At 44.2% G+C, this 22,687-nt stretch overlaps 1 protein-coding gene across 1 annotated transcript; it reads left to right on the forward strand.

Annotated features, from left to right (window-relative positions):
• Window positions 1–1,215: 1,215 nt before the first annotated feature.
• MATN1 (matrilin 1) lies at window positions 1,216–22,264 on the forward strand (the record flags this gene model as incomplete). The annotated part of the gene is made up of 8 exons (XM_082329363.1): window positions 1,216–1,303; window positions 4,413–4,759; window positions 12,305–12,527; window positions 15,060–15,185; window positions 15,475–15,888; window positions 17,872–18,024; window positions 20,580–20,660; window positions 22,215–22,264. The coding sequence occupies 8 exons, from the start codon at window positions 1,216–1,218 to the stop codon at window positions 22,262–22,264; spliced, it is 1,482 nt and encodes a 493-aa protein (XP_082185489.1).
• Window positions 22,265–22,687: the final 423 nt, after the last annotated feature.

Below are 22,687 nucleotides of genomic sequence, written 5' to 3' on the forward strand. Positions count from 1 at the left end.
ACTCTGGATAAGGGAAAAGAAGCTGGACTTTGAATTAAAGGTAGTTTGCCATGCCACTGCACTAAATGCAGATTAAATGGATGAGTGCTCCAAGGGTGTGCTGCTGGAAAGGTGAGCAAAGACTAATCCATCAGAGGAGAAGGGCTTTAATCAACTGACAATAGTGTAATACAGTAGTTAAAAAAAAGAAAATAGATGCACTGCTTTGTGATGAACCCATCATTAAATTCATCTTACTCTAGTACCGAATCTCCCCGCTGCTGTTCCATAAAGAAAACATTGGATTTCTGCTCACTTGCAGCATCATCAGTCTTATTTGTTGATTTAGATTATTGGCTTTTTGTGGCAGGAGCTGTATCTCCCTCGTGTGTACAGACCTGAACGCTGCGCTGTAAAAAATAAATCAAACTTCTAATCTGTCTGTCTATCCTGAGTTTCTTGTCTATTTATCTAGTTCAGGCTACTGAGTTCTTTCTTTCCCTCCCTGCTCTCCCGGACAGGGGGCACAGCCTCATAGAGAAGTAACTGTTTCCCGCAGGAAGAAATTTGTTCTCCATCCCACGCTTTCGCCCGTGCCTCCCCAAGCCTTGCTCTCCTCTTCCTCTCCCCTCCTCCTGAGACCAAGAATTCGCCTGCAAATTAAGCCAAGGAAGCGAAGCCCCCCGATCCCACAGGCTGGTTTCCAGCCTTGTGCTTGGCAAATGCAGGGACTGAGAGATGATTTGTGTGACCCTGTTCCCGTCCCCCACCCCCTCCCGGGCTTTGCTGCAGGAAGGACACAAGCCTGACACACTGCAGACCGTTTGCTTACTGTGGCAAAGCCCAGGATTTGCAGATGGGAGCTGGTGATTGACAGGTTAACCCCAGTTCCCCAGGGCTGGTTTCACTGGTCCCACTGTTATGCTCCCAGATTCCCCACATACCACGCCGTTGCGGGTCTCTTTATAGCTTCCCATGCCCTTCGCTGAGCAATGAAGCCATTGTGGAGGGGCTGGGGGCCGGCAGGGCTGGACATCCTCCCCCTCCCCACCTTCATGCAATATTTTCTCCTAGTCTTTCTTGCTTGTCCCTCTCCCCTCGGTGCCCCCCCCCGCCCTGGCACTTCACACGTGTCAGGGGCTGGCCCCATGCCTCCCCGAGGAACGGCAGGTTAATACCTCTGGGCCAAGGCTCTTGCTTGCCACTCTGCATCCAGCCTCCGGCTCCTCCACAGCCATGGACAGGATTTTCTCTGCCTTGCTGACCTCTTTGCTGCTTCTCCTCCAGAGCTACGGAGTTTGCGGGGCACCTCCGCAGCCAAGAGGTAAGTGGGGAGCTCAGCGGCGAAATGCATGGTGTCAGTCCTCTACCTCCTTGCCACCAGCCTGCTTCGGGACTGGGAAGGAGATGAAGGAAAAAGAAATATCCAACATCAATCAGGGAAGCAAAGGAGCTGTCTCAAATATTTTCCCAAGGCAGCAAAGCCTGGAGATGTCTTTGCTTCTGCCTGTTGCATTGCTTTACAGAAATAGTGGGAAGTCTGTACAGAGGCACAGCAAAGGTGGCATCATGTCATCACTGGCGCCCCGCGTAGCATCAGCCTTCGGGCTCGCTGCTTTTGGCTGAAGGAGGCCCAGGCAGGAGAAGGGCTCTCCTCTACCTTCTCCACCCCACAGCTCTGCAGAGGGCTGGTTTTACTGGGAGCTTGAGGAGGAGCTGGCCAGACACCCCGAGCTCTGGTTAACCTCATTGAGCAGGAAGGTCTGGGCCAGGTTGCTGAGGATGGGCCTGTCCTAGGTTTGACTTCATCTGTTCTTGAGCAAAATCCTGCTCTGTTTGTCTTTCCAAGTGGGCTGTAGAGCAGCTAGACAGGAGATGAGCTGCCTGCTCTTTGAGGTTGCACGCTCTCTAACTCCTAGTCTGCAATTAGTGTCAAGCACGTACGTGGTAGCGAGGAAGCATCTCTCCTCTGCCAGGGGCGGGATGCTGCTGGGGGCTCCAGCCAGCCTGGGGACCTCACCGCCGGAGAGGTGGCCAAGGCAAAAATTACTGCTGGGTTTTAAAAATGCTCGAATGATCTTATGATGCGTATTGCATATACCAGGGCAGACTGACAGCTGTAAAACAGACGTGACAGTGACTGCAGTCTTAGCTGTTGCTCATGAACCGGAGTTTTCTGCTATACTGACCAGTTTCTCCTTAGTAATTGGGAAAGGGAGAGTTATCTTTGCTGCAGAACCGCTGAGTGCTACCGAAGTCAGGAAACTAAACAGACCAGTCATTCAACTCAGCCCTACCATGAGCAACTGCTATTTCTAAAATAAACACCTTTTAATTCCGAGTTACTAGGCACGTTTCCTGTTCTTTTAACGAATATGGCAAAGATGCCCTAAGAGAGATTTTCCGCTAAATCAGTGCATGAAGTTCAGCTATTCCTGAATAACTTCAAGTGTGGACGTTTTTAAAAACAGAGGAGTATTTTATTTTTGCTTTAATTCAACTTTAAAATAAAGTATACTGAGTTAAGATGCCACTCAGAGCAAGCGTGCCTGACTGTCACCTCCTGGAGATAACCAAGGCCTGTCCTGCAGACCCTGACATGTGCACAGTGGCTGTGACCAGACAGGCTGAAATCCCAAAGCTCCCATCTGATATCTCCTCTTTTCTCTTCATTTCCCTGAAACGTACTTCACTGTCATAAAAAGAGGTTAAAAATTGTATTTAGGGTAAAATCATAGAGCTTCCATGCAAAAAAAGAAAATATACTTCAAAACTTCTATTGGCACCAACTGTTCTAGGGGAGAAAAAAAAAACTTTTCTTCCTTGGTTTGTCACTAAAAGCAGAGGTGATTCATTAGCTACTGTGGCTAAGGGGAATCCGCACTTTATTTCTGGAGGAACTGATTGCAAGAATTTGAGCCTTTCTCTATACCTTCATTTCTCACCTGTAAAATGGGCATAATCAGCCCCTGGTAAAGGGATTTGCAATACTGTAGATGGACCGCCAACTGAGTTTTTCCTTCCTCTGCAATGAATTATGGTGGCAAAGTGAAAGTCACCCACACGGGAAAAGGTTATATTGCATTTTAGTGGAAACTAGAGCATCTGACAAAGTAACCACTGCCTGCTTCCCTTCTACACACAGCATCTTTTAGAGAGACCTTTCTGGGAGCTAGAAGCAAATTCAGCATTAGTGTCTCTCAGGAAACTAACCTGATTATATCCTTTATGGATATATCACAGGGTATTTATTTTCATCTGTCTGAAAGACTGAAAGGTCCATTAGATTTCACACTGAGGACTAGCTATAATATTTATGTCATAATTTGGAACAGATTTGTTGGCCCAAAAGCTCACATTTAAAAATCTGTCCGCAGAAATCTCCTTTATGAGATAACCTATATCGTCCCTCTCTGCGGAAATCAAATATTAACAGAGCACTTGATGCCCCTACAGAGACAGGCTAAATGATAGAAAAAAAATTAAAAGAACAGAATGCTATAGATCTGGTGGGGAAAATGGGACAATTCATTTAGAAAATCATAAAAAATACCAGTCCTTTTTATGTTTTGCCACAGTTGAAAATTAGGATGGAAAACAGCATTAAACAGAAATGCAAAAAAAAAAAAAAATCACTCAGCTCTTTGCATTGCTAATGCTTCCTGTTTATACCATTTACTTTTTACAATCATTCATGTCTTACTATGGGGATGTAGAGATTAACTATCAATTACAGGGTTCTGCATCTCTCTATTGTATTCTCCCTCACCAGCTCACAGAAATAAACCAGCGCTATTCTTTGCTGTGTTACAGTATTTCATTATTAGTGCCACTAGCTAAAAAACACGAGACTGGTTCACGTTATGTTGGTTAGTTAATCTGGGAATCTTGATTCACAACTGAATCTGAACTGCTGAGTTTCATGCCTGCTTCTGGTCATGCATGACCTCATCTCATTAATTAATATCCATGTGGATTGCTTATCCGTGTCCAAAAGGCGGTAACTCCTTTTGAGACTTTGTTTGATGCAGAAGTGCATGCACAGGCTTCGGTTCACAGCTTTATTCCTCCCTCCATGCTGCCATAAGTGAATTAAGTTTCATGTAGACATTAGCAATAGCCTGGGGTTACGAGTGGGTAACCTGCTCCCACAAGAGCAGCGCTGCTATCTCATCAGCTCACTCCTTCAGAAGTACATGTTGTCAACTGGTAACTGTGCTTTTCTTACAGACACTTTCCTATGAAAGGAAAAAGAACATTTAGAACTATTAGGTTAAAGTGGTCTCACTGGGCCTGTCTGAGACAGGCAGAGAAAGGATTGAAGTTTGCAGGTCCTCTAGCCTCAGCTACTGCTCTAAGACCATCCTCTCCTTCCTAGTATAGTTTTCTCTTCTTCTTCTTTTATTTTTCTCCTCCCGCTTTATCCTTTGCAGGCACCTTGTGTAGAACCAAACCCACCGATTTGGTGTTCATCATCGACAGCTCTCGAAGCGTGCGCCCACAGGAGTTTGAGAAAGTCAAAGTCTTCATGTCCCAGGTGATCGAGGGGCTGGATGTGGGCCCCAACTCCACCCGGGTGGGTGTGATCAATTATGCCAGTGCTGTCAAGAACGAGTTCTCCCTCAAGACCTACCAAACCAAAGCGGGGCTCCTGCAAGCGGTCCGGAGGATAGAGCCACTCTCCACTGGGACTATGACTGGCCTGGCTATCCAGTTTGCCATTAGCCGGGCTTTTAGTGACTCAGAAGGGGCCAGGGTGAGGTCTCCCAATTTTAATAAGGTAAGCAAATTATCCATTTCTTGGATGCTCCTTTCATGTAGCTCATCAAGGAGTCGTCGGAAAAATCAGAAAAGGAGGAAAGGTGATTTTCTCTGTGCTTTGACTGTGTGGGGACAAGTCGGGGTTAATTGTCAAAGGTGAAAAACCTTTGGGAGGTGGAAACCTCCCAAATCTTCTTGAAAACAAAGCTCAACTTTCTTTTGGGCAGACCTGGCCAAAACTTGTTGCGGTAAATTTAATCCAGCTTCACTAGCTCTCCTCTCTGCCTGGAGTGTCTGTCCTTTGGAACATGGCTCCCTGCTTCTAATGTGCCTGTGACACCATACCGCTGCGAGACGATGATCTCAGCCAGGTTTGCTAGGTGTGAACAATGCTCATCTTCCCCAAAATATTGTAACAGAGATCCTTCAGAATCCATCATAGTAAAAAGCGAGGCAACCTTCTGAAAGTTTCCTTTGAAATGGCCCCTTTCGGCTGCAGCTATAAAGCAAAGTCCTGTTTCAATGTCCTCCACTGCTCTTCCAGTTTTTCAGAGGCTGGCTGATGGCTATGTTTTCCATTCTGGGTATTCTCTTCGGGTACACAGACTTTACTGACCATTTAGCATTTAAGGCTGTGTACAAGGCCAGCTTAATTCTACACATGGTTTCTCCTGACGCATATTCCCTGTCCAGAAAGCTCAGTCTTTAAAAAATTATTCCCCAGATACCTCATTGATTCTCCCTAGATTTGACCATGAGTGAAACCCAACCTCAGCCCAGTGACCATCATCAGGAAAACTCTCTTCTGAGCATGTGGAGAATGTATATTCTTGACAATATGTATTTTAGCTAAACATCGTAAGCACACTTCCTAGGCCTTTGTGTCCCATGCCAGCTCCACTGGCTCTCTGCTACGAGACTGGAGCAGAAAAATAAGCAAAGGCATTAGCAAGGAGCTAGAGCTTTCCACCAGCTGGACAAAAGGCCAGCTGTTGGAGCAAGGAAGCCTGGGATTTTTCTGCTGATTACAACATTTTTGGAACATCAGTCACTTTCCGTTTCTCTCACTGCTAGTAAAGCTCTAGGGAAGGCAGAGCAGAACATGGAAAAGATGTCCAGGGATGGCAAGTCAAAAAAAAAAAAGAAATGGAAAAGTGAAAAATAGGCACTGGTAAAGATCTGCCAACTCCAAAAATCAGCAATCCGAAGGCTCTGCTGGTCTGGAATTCACAAGATAGATACCCCTAAAAATGAGGCTGTCACCTACAAGGATGATCTAATTAAACGCCTTGTGTGCCCCCTCACCATGTTGAACTACAAGCAACTTGCAAATATGAATGAATTCATCTTTATATGGTCTTTTATTGTGGGATTCACAGCAGGAAAAGTTCTATGTATTCTTAGCCTAAATCTGGTTTGACACAATAGGAAGAAAACCAAGAGTGATAACAGGAGAAAAATTACACTCCAAGAAACTTTCACTAAGTCTCATTGGAAATCAGCTCAAGAGGGAGAAGCTCATCTGCTTTCCCAGCGGCACTAAGTCTGCCATAGGGTCACAGGAGAGGCAGCAGACCATGCTGCCTGCTCCCACCGCTCTCAAAAGGCTTTGGAAAGGACTCATTTCTCAGAGAGCTCAGGGCTGCCCAGTTTCTCCATGGATGACTTCACTGAAGAGCTGTTTCAGATGTTGCATGGGAAAGAGATGTTTCCTCCAGTGAAACCGCTCCGGGGAAGCTGCTGGGAAGGTGACAGGTCTCCAGCAGAGCCCTTCTGCCATCTCAGCCTGGCCAGAGCACCCTACGGTGGAAAACATGAGCGGAGTGGGAGCTGCAGGTCTCTTCTAAGCAGCCATAGCCACACACAAACAGTGCCTTTCTGACCAGAAGAAAAAAAAGTAACGGGAAGTATTTGCTTTTGTTGGTTATTGTTTAGCACAAAACCAGACAGCTGAACTGAAACAAACAAACAAAAATTATCTGGATGATAATATCTATTCCTGCTTTTCAAAAATTTTTATTCTGATTGAAGTGCAAAAACTGTTTAATAATAAACAAAACACAAAGAAATCCCAACAGTTTGAATGCCAGACCACAGAAACATTTCAGTTCTTGAGTGTTCATAGGCAAAACAAGACATTTACTTCTCACTTGCAATGCGCCCTTGCAAAAAAGCTTATTTCTCACCTCAATCCATTAATTCTCATTCCAATGTCCAGAAGTGCCAGAAGCTCCAAGCAGGTGAGAGGTTCAGATGCGCTTGTCCTGCCTCCTACAGCGTCAGCGGTAGCTGCCCACTGTGCAACAGTAAATGTGGTAGCGATGCAGGAGGGGGTGGACACTGCTCCTTCCCTTGCAGGTGGTCAGCTCTCACTAGAGGTGCGATTATAGCATTTGCTTCTGAGATGTGTCTCATGTGATCAGACTTCCATTCAAAGCTGTTGAGCACCTTTACAGATGGATAAGGATGCATGAAGGGTGCCAGTCAGTGCACAGTTTTCTTTCTGAAACCTGGAAGTTGTTGCATGGCTGCACATCAGCAGAAATCGCAGGTGGTTGCTAATTTGTCATTAAGTGACCTCTGGGACCTGACAACTCAAGGTAGCTCTTCCCCAGGCTCCATTCCTTCTACTGTCATCAATCCAGAAGATTTACTTGTAGGAAAAAAAAGTCATTGGCACCAAGGTGGCTGAAGCCGTTCTCCTCTTCTTGACATTTGTCGTGTGAGCAAAGAGCAGCAGAGGAACAGCAACAGGAGTTGAGACTGTTCCATGTATCTGCCATCTTCCACATGAGGAGCTCCTTACTGGACGAGTAATTCCAGTGCCCTCCATGGCACCAGTGGTCCCACACTGAGCATAACCCTGACACAGCTCCAGCAACACCCACAGAGCCCTCAGATCTCTGAGTGGGGCAGACATCCTCACCCAGTAGATGGAGGAAATCAAGAAATCTATGGCCAGTCACTGCACCTACTGTACCTGGATTATGAACGAAGGACCCTAAAGGAGGGGTCTGATTTCCAGCCTTGTTGCGTGAAGGCAGCTCCCATTGCTTCCCCTGGTTTTCTTATTGTTTACCTTTCAAATGGAACAAGTAATGGGATCTTTTTAGATCCACTTTCCTCTAGGACCGCTACCCAGTCCATTCATGACCCCCAGATATCTCACCATATATCTTTATTTTTTCCTGTCTTTATCTAACTCCCCAATGTCTATTTTCAGACAAGGTGACCATGTTTAGGTCAGGACTGGGACACAGTCCTGATTTATACAATACTATTATAATACTTTCAGTATTAGTCTCTATTTTTTTCCTTAATACAGCCTGACACCTTACACGCAGCATTGACCATTACTGTAGATTGAAGAGACATTTTCACTGAGCTGCCTATGAAAATGCCTGGATCTTTATCTAACTAATCTCTTCCACACCATGTGCACTATTTTCCTGCTCTTGTCTACTCTGCATCTGGGCCGCCAGACAAGTCACTCAACGTGCTCTTGCAATCCTTGCGGTTTCCTGTCATCCCACTACATATAAGAGCTGCTGTTCCCTGCTAATACACCAAACAAGCCTTTAGTATCTGAACACTTCAAAAAATCAAATTTATTTAGTGGCTTACTGCAGTAGCATGGCTAAAGCATCAATGTTTCTGTGGACAGTGGTACAAAGAACTCTAAAGTTGCTTTGTCTTCCTGAAACCTTGTTTCCTGGACATCTAAAAAAGCAGAAGAATAGTAGTGGTCTTTTTAATTATTTATCTTAGGCATTAAAAAAGAAGAAAAAAAAAAAAACAACACTACAGGCTTTTACCTCTTTCCTTCCATTTTCGATCTGGTCAAAGAGACAGAATCACAGAAAGGTTGAGGTTGGAAGGGACCTCTGGAGATCATATTGACCAACCCCTCCCTGCTCAAGCAGGACCACCTAGAGCTGGTTGCCCAGGACCATGTCCAGAAGGCCTTTGAATACCTCCAAGGTGGGACACTCTACAATCACTTGCATTCCTTGGTTCCCTGGTTATTTTTCTACTTTTTTGCACGTTGCTTTGAAGTCCAGCAAACTTTTCCCTTCTGTGACCCTCACGCTGCTCAGGGTGGCCCCGTCACCTGCCTGGGAGGAGGAATAGGTCATGCAGTAATTTAGGGAGGTTAAGCTTCCAGAAACATTGGACATGGTCGTTGCTCCTTCACACAGCAGAAATCCAGCAAGACCTTGTGAAAATCTGTGCTATGATTATCAACCATGTGGGGCACTGGTCAAAGCATCACAAGATCATTCGGACTTGCTGTGCTCTGTGTGGCAAATGTCACCCCAGGACAGGGAAAAGCACTATTTGTTTCTGCAGGAGCTCAGAGTAAAGTCTGTTTATAGCTTTATCAAAAACTACAGGGGTGCCCAATTACTTTTATCTTTCTTTAGGTGGAACAACAAATAGATTGTCAAATTGCTAAGAAAATCAAGGGCTTATTCAACTTTCTGCCCGATTCCCCTTTCAGTGCTGCTCCAACGTTCACGTTACACACTGCATAATGAGACATAGCTACCTCATTAGCTGCTGGGTTGCCTGCGTATGGCAACCCTGAAATATGAATACCTAGGGATGCCTGTGAATACTCTGGTGTCTTAGTTAACCAAGAATAAATTGTGTCATGAGAACTTGGGGGATTTCTATATGACAGAAGTACACAAGAAGGATCCAGAAAGTTAGGAATTCACAGGAAAATGAAATGTGGTGGTTAAAATGAGTAAAAGTTTTGACCTTGAAAAGCAAAAGTTTCTGAGTTTCCTTAGGGCAAAACTGGAGATCCTGTTCAGCTATTTGAGACAGCAAAAGCATTCACCCTTCTTAATTCTTCTCACATGGCTACCTGCTGAGTCCAGCACAAGCCCTACGCTGCAGAGCAGTGTCAGCCTCTCCAGGAGGCAGCGGTTGCTCCTTTCTTTCAACCTGTCTCTTGCTCTTTACCAAACAAGGCACTTAACCAGGACTCTCAGCTTTTTAAGTGAGACAAGGTCATAACGCAGAGAATTACAGGGATCCCGTGACTGCAAATAATTTGGAGGTAGGTTTAAAGCAAAAGGATGGTTTTTTTTCACACTGGAACTCACTGCCTCAGTCTGGCAGGGAGGGCAAAGGTCTAGAGGGGGAATCCTAAGAAAAACTAGAATTTCCTAATTATCAAGATAGCTACATATGATAGCAAGATCGCTTTATACTTGTTCTATTTCTTACCTTCTTTCTGTAAGCACCTGGTCCTGGCCGCGGTCACAGGCAGGTTCCCTGGCTGGTTGGTGCTTGGTCTGACTCACTGTAACGTTCATTTTAGCCATGGGTTCACTGATTAAGTCCCGACGCTCGATCCAGGCTCTTTGTACCCAGAAGTTTTGTTTTCTCCAACAGCAGGTCAGAAAGCAACATGAATTTTGAGTGCTCTATAATAGATTTTCACACAGATGTATTATGAAGATCTTTCCCATCAGATCCAGATGTGGATGCTGCTACCAGACACCTCCTGGGTCGTATCTGGGGCTCAGGCCTATGTGAAGATGCCACCCTGACGTGAAGAACCAAAGGAACTGATTAAACTTGGAGAAGCACTTTATTTAGACAGAGAAATGCCAGGAGGACATGCAACATCTCCATCCTGTGACAAACGCTGCAAGAAAGATACGCAGCTACTGACAGAAACCTGTTCGTAGGGTGGTGTTGCTCGCAGAAACTACTTGATAATACATCTTGTCTCCTGACAGGTTGGGTTTTGATAAGCTCTAATTGGCAGCCCCCATCTCAGAGCTGCGTTATGCAGAAAGCAGAGCTGCTTAGCCAGCGGCTGAGTCGAGGGCTCTCTCTCCTGGCAGAAAGCACGATTGCATGGCTGGCTCTGCTCCTTGCCTTGGCTGCTGGTCCAGAAACAACCCGAGTGCTCCTTTTGGCCGATCTTTGATTTTTGTTTTCATTCCCCTTTACAACACACACTGACATCTGCCATGGGTGACACTTTTCCTTATTTTGGCCACAAGCAGAAGAGAAATACTGGATTTTTTATTTTTTTTTTCCCTTGGAAGCAGCCAGTTACAGAATTGTGATGCTACTAGGAATTTTTAATTTTGTAGCCCTTAGGAAGTGCAGATAAACACCTGAACTTACAGACCTGCACCAGACTGAAAAGCTCTACATCTTTCCTGGTTCACCCATATTTTGCATAGAAGGAAAGCTCTGAACAGGGCAGCAGATTGCTTTAGTATTGCGGTACTACTCTGGGGCAGGTGACTGCAGCATTCAGCCGTCCCTCGGCTGAAGGGTGGCCAGAGGTGGAAGGATCCACTTCATCTGCGTGGCCAAGGCCCCTTGGGCGCGTGGGGCAGGGAACCCCACTCCTGACCTTACCCGAGACGACTTTTCTCCTGCCTGAGGATGTAAAACAGCCATCACACTGTCCTAACTGAGCAGCTGGTGGGTCTGATTTTATCTTTAGAAAGATGGAGAGCATATATGGCACAGAGGAGAACAGCAAATACTGCCTTAATGACCAGATGATAGCTCATTCAAACTCACTGTTGCTGCCAGATAGATTTTTTTTCTGCCTTTTTTGTTTGATGCTTCTTTTCTTTCTGTATTACTGAGGGTATTTGCCTGTGATGTGGAGGTTTTTTCTGCTTAGCAGCTCACCTGCTCCTGCTGATTATATTTCTCCATACTGAATTACATTCCAATCATTTGCTTTGGAGTTGACAGTGGTGTCACAATAAAATAGTTGTAAGGAAAAGTGGCAGGAGCAGATGAATTGGCAAAGAACAAAAATGAAGGGTTTGTGACAATGTCACTTATTAGAAGAAAAATAAAGAGGAAAATGGACAATCTAGAAACCGGAGCAGGACTCTTGGAGGCTTTTCACCAGTTCAGGGCTCCATGTAATCCAGGGTGAAATCCAGTTCCCACTGTCAATTTAACCAGCTGTCAATTTAATGCTTATGTTTGTTAGTAGGGGTAGGATTTCACCTCTGCTATTTATTGTGGAACAGGGAATCAGGAATCATGGCAGGCACTGACAAACATCGTGACCTTAGGCAGATCTGTTCCCCTCTCTCTGCCTCAGCTTCCCCATGTATAAAATGGGGAAAAGTCTTCGTCTCGTGATGTTTCCATTACATTTCCTGAGATTCTTTAAAGTTCCATACTGAGTCAGAGTTGTCCTTAGTGTCAGCTGGGGGTTCACGAACATAGTTAGAGTTTGGCTTGAGTATTAGTTTGCGTATGAAGAACATAACCTTTACGTTGGTTTCCTTAGGGGCAAGATGCACCAGTTGTCCCTTAATTAAATCAGTCAGGTCCATGGCAGTTTAACCTTTTCAGTGCAGAAAGAAACAAACCCCACACAAAAAGAATGGCTTGTGTGATCTCAGGAAGAATGGGAAGAGGGGGAGGAGGGGGTGGCATTTCCTTTTTCTTTGATTTTATAAATGTGAAACCTTCTTTACTAACCCAGCCTGTTCCACAAGCAATAGTGATATTAATGCCCATTCAAGCATACACTGTGCCTCTGCCCTCCTCTGCGTAGGTGGCAATCGTCGTGACCGACGGACGTCCCCAGGATGGAGTGCAGGATGTGTCAGCAAGGGCCAGAGCAGCTGGCATTGAGATCTTTGCCATTGGGGTTGGCCGGGTGGACATGCACACACTGCGGCAAATTGCTAGCGAGCCCCTGGATGATCATGTGGACTATGTGGAGAGCTACAGTGTTATAGAGAAGCTGACCCACAAGTTTCAAGAAGCTTTCTGTGGTAAGTCCTTGCCACAACCCCAGGTTCCTAGCCAAGAAGTACAAGTGGCTGCCAGCAAGCTTTTCACATGGAAGTTGTATGTGTGATCAACCTTCATCCATCTGCTTCCTTGCTCCAAGGACTTGGATCTGCAGGAGCAAGAAGCAGCATGGAAGACAGGTGCTCTTTGAAGTTGCCTTTCAAGAATTTCAGGTTTTGTTTAGGGAATTTCAGGTTTTAGTTAGAGAAGTCTCCAGACTTCATTGGCACAGAAGAGTTTGTAAACATGACCCACGCACGTGAGGTATTGAAAAAGAACCTGAAAAACATGATCTTTATATAGCTAAAATCATTGTCCTTATGTTTAAGCCTATCTATCTGGGGAGTTCTGAGAATCTGGTTTGTATTTTGTCTTCCGAATTCCCAGTTGAGCAAGGGATGGTTTCACTTCCCTGCTAGAGGCTGAACCGCCTTTGGCTGACTATGTCGTTGTTTTTGCAAGCCTTGTGAGGCAGAAAACTCTCCTGGCTGGTGCAGTATCTAATGCCTTTCTGCATAGCATATAAAAAGAGCCTGACTATCCTAAAAACACATATTCAGTCCTACATGAACTGGTGAATGGAGTGAGAAAGCTTTATTACTTTCAAATGTACCCAAAAGACTGCAGGAGGTGGTCTATAAATATCCATTTTATGTGTCAGCAAGAGAGGCCTGGGGGTTTCGCATGAACATCCTGCCGAAGCACAGACGTGTGGCAACACTTTTTAAAAGGTGCGATGTACCACGGTGCCTATGGCAAGGCATTGCAAACACATACACGCAGATGGACCTGTAAAACTCTCCGAGACCAATTTCTTCAAGAGGTGTAAAATTTCAAGATTCAACTTTCAGGCTGAAAATTATAGGGGTGAGCAGCTTTCTGTCAAGGAAAATTTCTTCCTTTGTAGGAAGGAGGAAAATTTTGAATATAAAGTGAGTCATGAATTATAATCAGGTGTCACTGCACCAGAAGCTCATGAAAAATGGGAACAAATACTACATACTAAAGAGGGGACAGAGACAAAATTCAAGAAGGTGAAATCCAGGCCATGAATATTTGTGGGAGTTTGTGTTGGCCGCCCTGGATTCAGGAGTCACCCAGAGATGGAAAGGCCTGACGATGTGTTTTGAAGTTCTGGCATTGGTGCCATTCAAAAAGATAAAGAGAAAAAAAATCCTTTCTGTGCCTTGCTTTTCAAATTTGTAACATGCAGATGACAAAGTTCTCCCCATGGTAAAAACCCTCAGAGGTGCATCCAAGGGAAGCACTGCGCTAAGGATTATTATAGTTAACAGAGAATAGCACCACATTAACTGCCAAGTGGGCTGTTATCGTGCTATGCAAGCAGCTGCACAAAACAGTCCTTGGAGATGTACCCAAACACCACCTGCTATTGCAAAGCACGGTTTGTGGGTACTGACAGCAGGAGGAACTGTGCAACACTGTCCAAGCTGTTTCCCATAATGCTCAACAAACACATGAAAAAAGGGAGACCCTTGGCAATCCAGCCACCAGTTAGACTAATAAGATCTCAGTAGGCTTCAGAGAACTCAACCTGAGAGCCCAGTGTTACAACCATCTGCATGGTTAGTAATATTCCTAATTATATGAGCTACATATCTGCTGGAAAGGTCTACCAGTGCTGGCACAATACACATACATATGAACTGGGAAGGCCAGAAGAAGTACAAAATACATGCAGCGCAGAGCACAAATGACTTGAAATAATGAATAGAAGCCCCTTAACTTTGAAAAACTTTGCACCGCTGCCCATCATTATGATAGAACCAGAAATGCTCAGTTTTCTGCACAGATCTCCCTGATATTTGTAAACTAATTGCTTCAACCAGATCTGTTTACTTTTGAGTTTGTTTTCCATCCTTATTGCTGTAGCCGTGATAGTGTTGTCAGTCACTGAAGGCTGCTGGCTCAGACTGCTGCAATTCAGCTTCTGTTTGCTCAGCATCTCAGGAGTCAGATCCAGGTTAAGATCAGCAGGCAGAAATGTTTGTAGAGAGCGAATCTGGAAGCTGCACATGCGAGGGTAGCTCTGAAGTGAATTCCAAGTATGTTTGGACATGAATCCCATCCAGGGAAGAAAACTGTACATGGGGCTGAACTCACTAATCATAATTGTACTACATAGCTGGAAAAAATGGCTACTAGCCAGCCCATATGGTAGCCTGGAAACCAAATCTCAACCAGTAGCTCTGGAGAGTGAAGTATATTATGATATGCTCAACAGACAGATGGTTTTTGCCCCCGGTATGGAGACTATTTCTAGTCCTGACTGTGCGTTAGAGTCAGGAGACCTGTGAAAATTTCTCCTTGACTCTTGTATCTCAGTCACTATCTGAGAGCAATGACCTCTGTTGCCTTGTCTTGCTGCAGAGTGGGTTTAGTTATCACTGAACGTAAGGGACAAATATCATGCTTTGTGGATGGGCCGAGCAGGCTCTGGGTTGAGAAGCCTTGGCATGGGCTCTGATTTTAATCTGCACCTTTGCTTGCAGTGGTGTCAGACCTGTGTGCCACTGGAGACCATGACTGTGAGCAGATCTGTATCAGCGCCCCAGGAGCGTACAAGTGTGCTTGTAAAGAGGGCTTCACGCTGAACAGCGATGGGAAGACCTGCAGCGGTATGTAATGATTTTCATTTGCACTAAGTTGAGCTGTGATTTGCAGTGGTATGGCAGGGATCGCATTGAGACAGGATAAACATGTTCTGTTCAGAAAAGGCTGAAAAGGAAACCATGCACTTCTAACCTAGAATTATTTTGGAAACATTAGTGTGAATTGTTGTTGAGCTTTGATTGATTAAACCTATTTCATTAGCCATAAAATGACACTAGGGTTGTATTTTCCTGCATAATTAATTGAGGTCTTATTTGCTGTCTTCTTTTGCCCTCTTCTCATATTTTGCGTCAGCTTGCAGTGGTGGGTCAGGATCCGCTCTGGATCTCGTTTTCTTGATCGATGGCTCCAAGAGCGTGCGGCCTGAGAACTTTGAGCTGGTGAAGAAATTCATCAACCAAATTGTGGACTCGCTGGAGGTGTCAGACAAACAGGCCCAAGTTGGCCTGGTTCAGTACTCCAGTTCTGTCAGACAGGAGTTTCCACTGGGGCAGTTCAAGAACAAGAAGGACATCAAAGCAGCAGTCAAGAAAATGTCCTACATGGAGAAAGGAACGATGACAGGCCAGGCTCTGAAGTACCTCATTGACAGTTCCTTTTCCATCATCAATGGAGCTAGGCCTGGGGTCCCCAAGGTGGGCATAGTCTTCACTGATGGACGGTCACAAGATTACATCACTGATGCTGCTAAGAAAGCCAAAGACTTAGGTAGGTCTCCTGAATTCTCAGTGGCTTGTTTCTCCCTTGGACCAGGTATTTACAGTTGCACTGATGATCTCAGAGGTCCTTTCCAACCTTAATAATTCTATCATTCTATGATTCTATCTAGTATCAACCCAAGTATGACTCTTTCCCTGGAGATATCTCTTACTTAGGATAGAAACAGGTTACCATAGAGTGACCTTGTTGAGATGTTGCCTGACTATCCTTGCACACGCATAAAAAACTTGGAGCAACTCTGGATGGGGTTCAGACAAATCTTGGTTTGCCAGCAGCTGTTTTTTGTTCCCACAGCCCTTCTGTGTCTTTGACCTAATCTGCTGGAGGTCTCCCTGCTGGGCAGGATGGAGTTTCACACATTTGGTATGGGATGCATGCTGGTCTAGCATGCTTCACACAAATGTGAAGGAAACCGCAGGGAGAAGCTGAGAATTTGTCTGATGTTGGTAATAAAAGTCAGGTCAGCATCAGTGGCACTCACGGTGAGGCAAAGATGACCATCAGAGAGCTCCTTGGAGAATAACGGGAGTTGTAGAGCCAAGTGTGGCTTGGCTGTATCAGCCTTAAGGCCTGAAAAAGAAAAAGAAGAAATAAAACAATAAACAAAGCAGAAACCCAGATTAAGGGGCTTACTGTGGACTCCCTCTCTAAATCCGAGACACCCCCAGACACACTAATAAGAAAATTTCTTCAGCTTCTACTGGAATATTAAAAGTGCACAATGGCACAAATATTGATATATTTGTATGTCTAAACACCGTGAAGTATAAATATCTTGAGATCTGCCCTTTTGCTGACCTGCTGAACAAGCTCCCAGTCTCCTGACATCTCTGTGCTAAATGGATGCAGCCCATGTGAATACGCTCATGAATTGCTAAATCCTTTACTTCCTTTCAGCTTCGGTCTCGACCACTAGATGGGACTAAGGGCTAGCACATAATAATAAAGGTCACCTACGAGCACATAAAAAGCTGATGTTTACAAAGCAAGTTGACACGTTATGTGGATGTTCAGCTCTTATAAAACAAAAGGTCCTTAAAAGTGGTATTTATAGAATTTATTCCTCTGTGATGATAAAACTTTATGCCTTGTTTCTTCCTCCTCTCTTGTCCCTAGACAGAAATCTCCAAGATTTGCTCATAAGTGACTTCAGTGGGATAAATAACAGAGTGCTTATAACTAGAGTCCAAACATGTTCCTTGAGTTGAACTTTGAAAAAAACAAATATTGGATACATCCAGAGGTTGAAAGACAAGGCAAAGAGGGGAGAAGGGGAACGCATTACCAGTGTCTAGACATGGACAAGTAGAGACAAGTATTTTGAAACAGGGGTTAACTAGTATCAGCATTCAAGTCAATGGGAAAACTGCAGTTCAGTTCAATAGAAACAGGTTTAAGCCAGAGGTAGCCAATCAATCTCTTGGCAGTGAAGCATAGCACCTGGACATGTTCTTAACTCACAGTATGGGTTGCTCTTGGCAGACTATATGAGTTGCAATTTTAGAAAGATATTCAACTACAATTTTGCTGAACCACAGGTCTCCATTGCACAAGGGACTTTGCCACTATATAGGTTGATTAATGGTGGCTGCAGGCTATTTAGAAAACTTGCACTCTCCTTTTGCTGTATTATCGCTTCCCTATTAGTTGGATGCATGATCCTGTCAAGGTGTTATGATCATCTGTCCTTTCTTGTGTCTCCCAAAATATTGTTTTTGTGGTGGTCATTGTCTGGATAACTCTAGTAAGACTTTGCTTGCAAAAAATATTCTGGAACCCTGGCTGACCTCGATGAAATAGGTCTATAATAGTAGAGGGTAAAGGGGTTAGTTTCCCAGTTAACATCTGCAGAGCTGTGTGGAGACTGTGGGCCCAGAAGGTGAGCAAGGATGGACAAACTGACAGGGCCTTGGTACCAGAGCAGCAAGATGCTCCGCAGCTGTCCAGCTGACACGCTCCCATTGCCCGCAGGCTTTAGGATGTTTGCTGTGGGAGTTGGCAACGCAGTTGAGGATGAGCTGAGGGAAATTGCTTCAGAACCAGTAGCCGAGCACTACTTCTACACGGCTGACTTCAGAACCATCAGCAAGATCGGGAAAAAGCTGCAAATGAAAATCTGCATTGGTAAGAGTGGGGGACTGGGGAGAGGGGGGATTTAGTCACAGAATTTGAAGGCTGGAAACAGAAGGACAAAAATGCCCCTTCAAATGGATGTTACAAACAGCCCTCTGTTCTCACTGTATCGAGTTTGCAGGGTACTTGGAAGGATCGTGAGACATTAACATTTTGGATCGTTACCTGAACCACAGCCACCCCCACACCTCATCCATCTCCCCCTCTCACAAACTGCCTTCTCCTTCCCTTTTCCTCCACCCTTCTCTCCCTTCCTTTTCAGTAACAATGAATTCATGCTGTACCAGGTCCTGAGAATACCCAAAAGTGAGATAAGGAAGGAAGAGTTGCTCTTAAAAGAGAAGCTAAGGGTTGATTTATTTGGCTTAATATGAAGATCATCACAAAATTGGACATCTGAGTTGAAGCTCGCTAACCACTGGCTGCTCCTACAGTCAAACAGGCACCACAAAAGTGACACATTTCAAGTTAAAATAAGCACCCAGTATCTTCCACAGGACTCATAGGTGTCTAAATTTGAGAAATATGAACGCTAAGTTGCCTGGGTTTGGATAGCCTAGTGAAGCAAAGGCTGAGAGGACTGACTGGGACACAGGCATGACAAGAGGAGGTAAAGAATAACATAAAAGTTAAAGAATATTGACCTGTAAATAACCTCAGTCTAAAAATTATTGAAAAAAAAAAAAAGAACTACCACAGTTATTTTGGATTTTTATTTTGAAGGAATCATATGCTTTCTATGAAATAGTCGTCCTTTGCAATGCATCTGCTTGATCAGGCAGATCATAGTGAATCCCAAACACTCAGGCTTCATTTAAGACATTGAATACCTTGCAACGCTTCTGAGAGCTACACTGACAGGCTCATCAGGAACCTCGCACTCTCTTGTTGAGTCCAGGTGCTCGAGCTCCTTTTTCCTGCTTGACTAAAGTTTCCTTCCAGTTTCCAGCAAGATACATTGCACACAGCTCTGACGGGGCTCATTTAGTTCCCAAGAGAGCTCTGCCAAGCTCAGCTCTACTTCCCATGAGTGTGGAGACCTGCTCTTCAGTGCCCCATGGCCCCCCGCAATGCAGAGACCTCTGCTGCTCGCATGGCATGCGAAGACGCTCTACAGCATCAACTGGATCAAATGACACACATTGCCAACTGTTAATCTCCTTTTTCCCTTTCTTTGCAATTTCTATCATTGTTATTCATGCCAAAACCAAGCGATATCCATGAAAATATTAGTGGGTTAGCAGTAGGTGACTCATCTGTTTTTCTCCCTGAGTGTATATTAGAGAGAAAAAGTACTTGGGAAGTCAGAGGCCTTGCCTCAGGAAAATCAGATTCGGTTCTTTGCTTCACTACAGATGTCCTGGGTCATGCTGGGCAAGTGCCCTGTTCTCCAGATTCCTAAAGACGGGACCTTCCTTTCCTCCTGGGGAACTCTGGGAGGGACAACAGCCTCCAGGGTCCTGTGTCTGCAGAGCCAGGACTGCAAGACAGAGACTCTCTTTGCCACGGCTACTTTAAAAAGTAGGAGTTGATCCAAGAACAAGATGATGAGACCTATATGAAAACCCCCAACATATTGTATTTAAATATCTTTCAAGAAAGCAAATACATTTAGACTTCTGTATTCAAAAAAGTAAAAATAAATTTCAGAAAAAGTACTTGTTTGCAAAAAAATCACTTAACATTTGAGTTTAAAAAAAAGGAAAGGAAATATTTGTATTTGTTTGATTTCCAGTGCCAGCTTGTATTTATCAACACATGGCTAGAAATCTTTTCTTAATATCCAGCTTTAGTTTACTCATGACTGGTTTAATCCTGTTGCATTTTTGTGCAAGTGATGTCCTTTCCCTTAAAAACTCCTTCTCTTATTTACTCCTTCCATTTGCTAGGCAGCTGAGCTGATTCAGTGTGGTCTTGTAAACATCTCCTTTCTTTTCCCAGTCATCTCAGTACCCTTTTTTGCTCCTATTCCGGTTTAAGCTAATTTTTCTTGAACATATGTAAATTATTGACACAGATTAGCAAACTGATTAATGCACATTACTCCACCTGCTCAAGAAATGGAGTGCAGAAGCAAAGCTCAAACAAGTCTTGACTCTCAGATGGTAAACAGTGCCTCCAAAGTTTTATTTCACAAAGGTTCATGAGCAGCAAAGAGTATGGCCCACCACAGTGATGGTATTGGGAAGAAAACTGGCAAACAGACATTGTTTTGAGCACTGTATTTGGCCAGATTTAAATTTTTGTGGCAAACTTCAAGCATCAGTAGCAGAGCTCAGTGGGTTTTCAGGAAACCTGGAAATCCAGGAAAGATATTTTTTTGCACAGAGCCTGGCCTATATAACAAGAAAATGTGAGATTCTCTAGTCATCTGAGGTTAAAGCCAGAAGTGATCAGTCAGATAATTAGGAGGAATGATATTTTGATTTCCTTCATGTTTCTGATAAAGAAAATAAGAATTGCTTTGTTTCGCTTGTCTCAGTCATTTTGATTTAATCCTTTTTTTTTGTGCCATTAACCCGTCTTCTTGATATTCTGACCCACAGAGGAAGATCCATGTGAATGTAAATCCATTGTGAAGTTTCAGACCAAAGTAGAAGACCTCATAGACTCATTGCAGCGGAAATATATCCTTCGGAAGCTGTCTTTGCTCAGAACTCAGTGGGTTGGGTTGTGCTTTCTGGAGGGACCAGTGGGGAAAGTCTACACGTGGGAGAAGGAGGTTGGGTAGGTGTTCAGGAAGCTGGGAAACAAGACCCTTGGGTTATAAATGTGTATAACAAGAAGAGTCCCTGCACCAGAGTGCACAGCTACTGGTCTGACACAGAATAAGTAGAAAAAAACAAATAGAGCCAAAGTAGAATATGTCAAACCATTGCAAGATAGCAATAAGCTGTAGGCACCAAGGTCAGTTTTTAGAAAGATGCTTAAATGCTGCCAATGTGAGTACTGTGGAAGCATGGGCCATGCATGGGATGCTGCTCCTACTTCTGCAAGCTGCAGGTCCTGTGAAGCAGGCCAGAATGTGAGGGCTGAGAGCAGCAGTGGCTAACACTGGACTGTGAGCAGGCGAAACCACTGGTGCACACATGCAGCTGATTCACTCAGTCATTAAAGCTCCATGGATGGGATCCTTTTTCTCTGACGGTAAATGTCTACAATGCAAGCATCCGAGTTGGCTGCCTAAATTCCTTCAAAGCACTGCAGGGATAGAGGGTCTTGTACAGCAAACCACCTCTGGCTGTACAGTTGGTGGTCTGGATAAAGTCAGATGGGTAGGTCCAATAGTCAGAGGGATTGGTCCAATTTCTCCCAGCTGTCTAAACCTCAGTTGTGAGAGACTGACTCTCCTGTAACTGCTCACTGCAAACATCTCCAGTGAGGCTGGATCCCATCTGAACTGAGTTTGTGGGACTGCATTCTGCCATGCTGGGTCCTGTCATATTGCACAAAGACCATGAATAAGCAATTGAAAGAGAAACAAGAAAAAGAAAAAAGTTGTGGATAAGATTCAAACATCTCATGGGGAGAGGAATTAGTGAAACCTTGGGAGGGCTCACACAGGGCTAAGGAGATTTTTCATTACTAAGAAAAGAATATTATTTTAAAAGCCATGTTTGAATTTATTCACACATTTTTGTGCTTTGCTATGTCTGTTGCACAGTATATTTTCTACTCTTTAACTCAAATTGAGTGAAATCCGTGACTTACGTTACGCAAAAGGTCAGAGTAAATCAGTAGTTCTCACCCAGTGGGTTGCCGCTCCCAGGCACATCATGAAAAGCAATTAGTGAAAAGAGCAGAAAATTGCAACACGCTATATAACTCTAAGGAAAGCACTCTGCTCCACTCTTCACGCAACCCATACTGCTCAAGGTCAGGAATTCTCTGTCAACCACTCAAAACACACTCCAATCATTCTCACATCTTTTACTCTTCGTTTTATAGTAAATTTATAGGTGCACGTGAGCATGTGTGCATGCATGAACATTTTCTAGCTTCGATAAAAGTTCATTAAACTGAACAGTTCTGGAAATGCCAGAGTAGATGATGACAGCATTCCTCTGCTACCTGCTCCCAGCAAGGTAGCTCCGTTGATTATCTGTTCTGCAAGCCAGGGGAGGACTCGAGCAATGAACCACTAATGTGCACTGTCATTTTTCCCCTTAACTCTTGCTCACTGGAAGCTGTGGCAAAGAGGATCGAAGCCCTCGAGAACAAGATCATCTAAGATCCCAAAACAATATTATTTCCCTCCTTCCTAATGTAATAAAACTAGAACTCCTTCACTTATAAAGGAGAGCAGCTCAGCCAGAGTGCTATGGCCAGCTTGTATTTTTTTAAAGAGCCTAGTCTACCCGCATTTGTTTAAAAGGGAAGAAGTATAACAGTAGAGCAGACATTGTATAACGGACAGAGCACCGTCTGTGACTGAGAGCTAGACCATGCTAATGTTTGTTGCATCGTATAGAGTGCATATATTAAAAAAAAAGAAAATATTTGTTTTTTATTTGAAGCTTAATATATATGTGTGTTAATAAGTACTTGATTACGAGTTCTGTGAATCCTCGCTGTGTTCTTCTGCATCTTTTGTTTCTATGCATGAGATAATTTAATTTAAAGGTCAAAGTGACTTAAAATCGACTCAGATGCT

This window comes from Platalea leucorodia, assembly GCF_965183815.1.
Source record: "Platalea leucorodia genome assembly, chromosome: 18".
NCBI lineage: Eukaryota > Metazoa > Chordata > Aves > Pelecaniformes > Threskiornithidae > Platalea > Platalea leucorodia.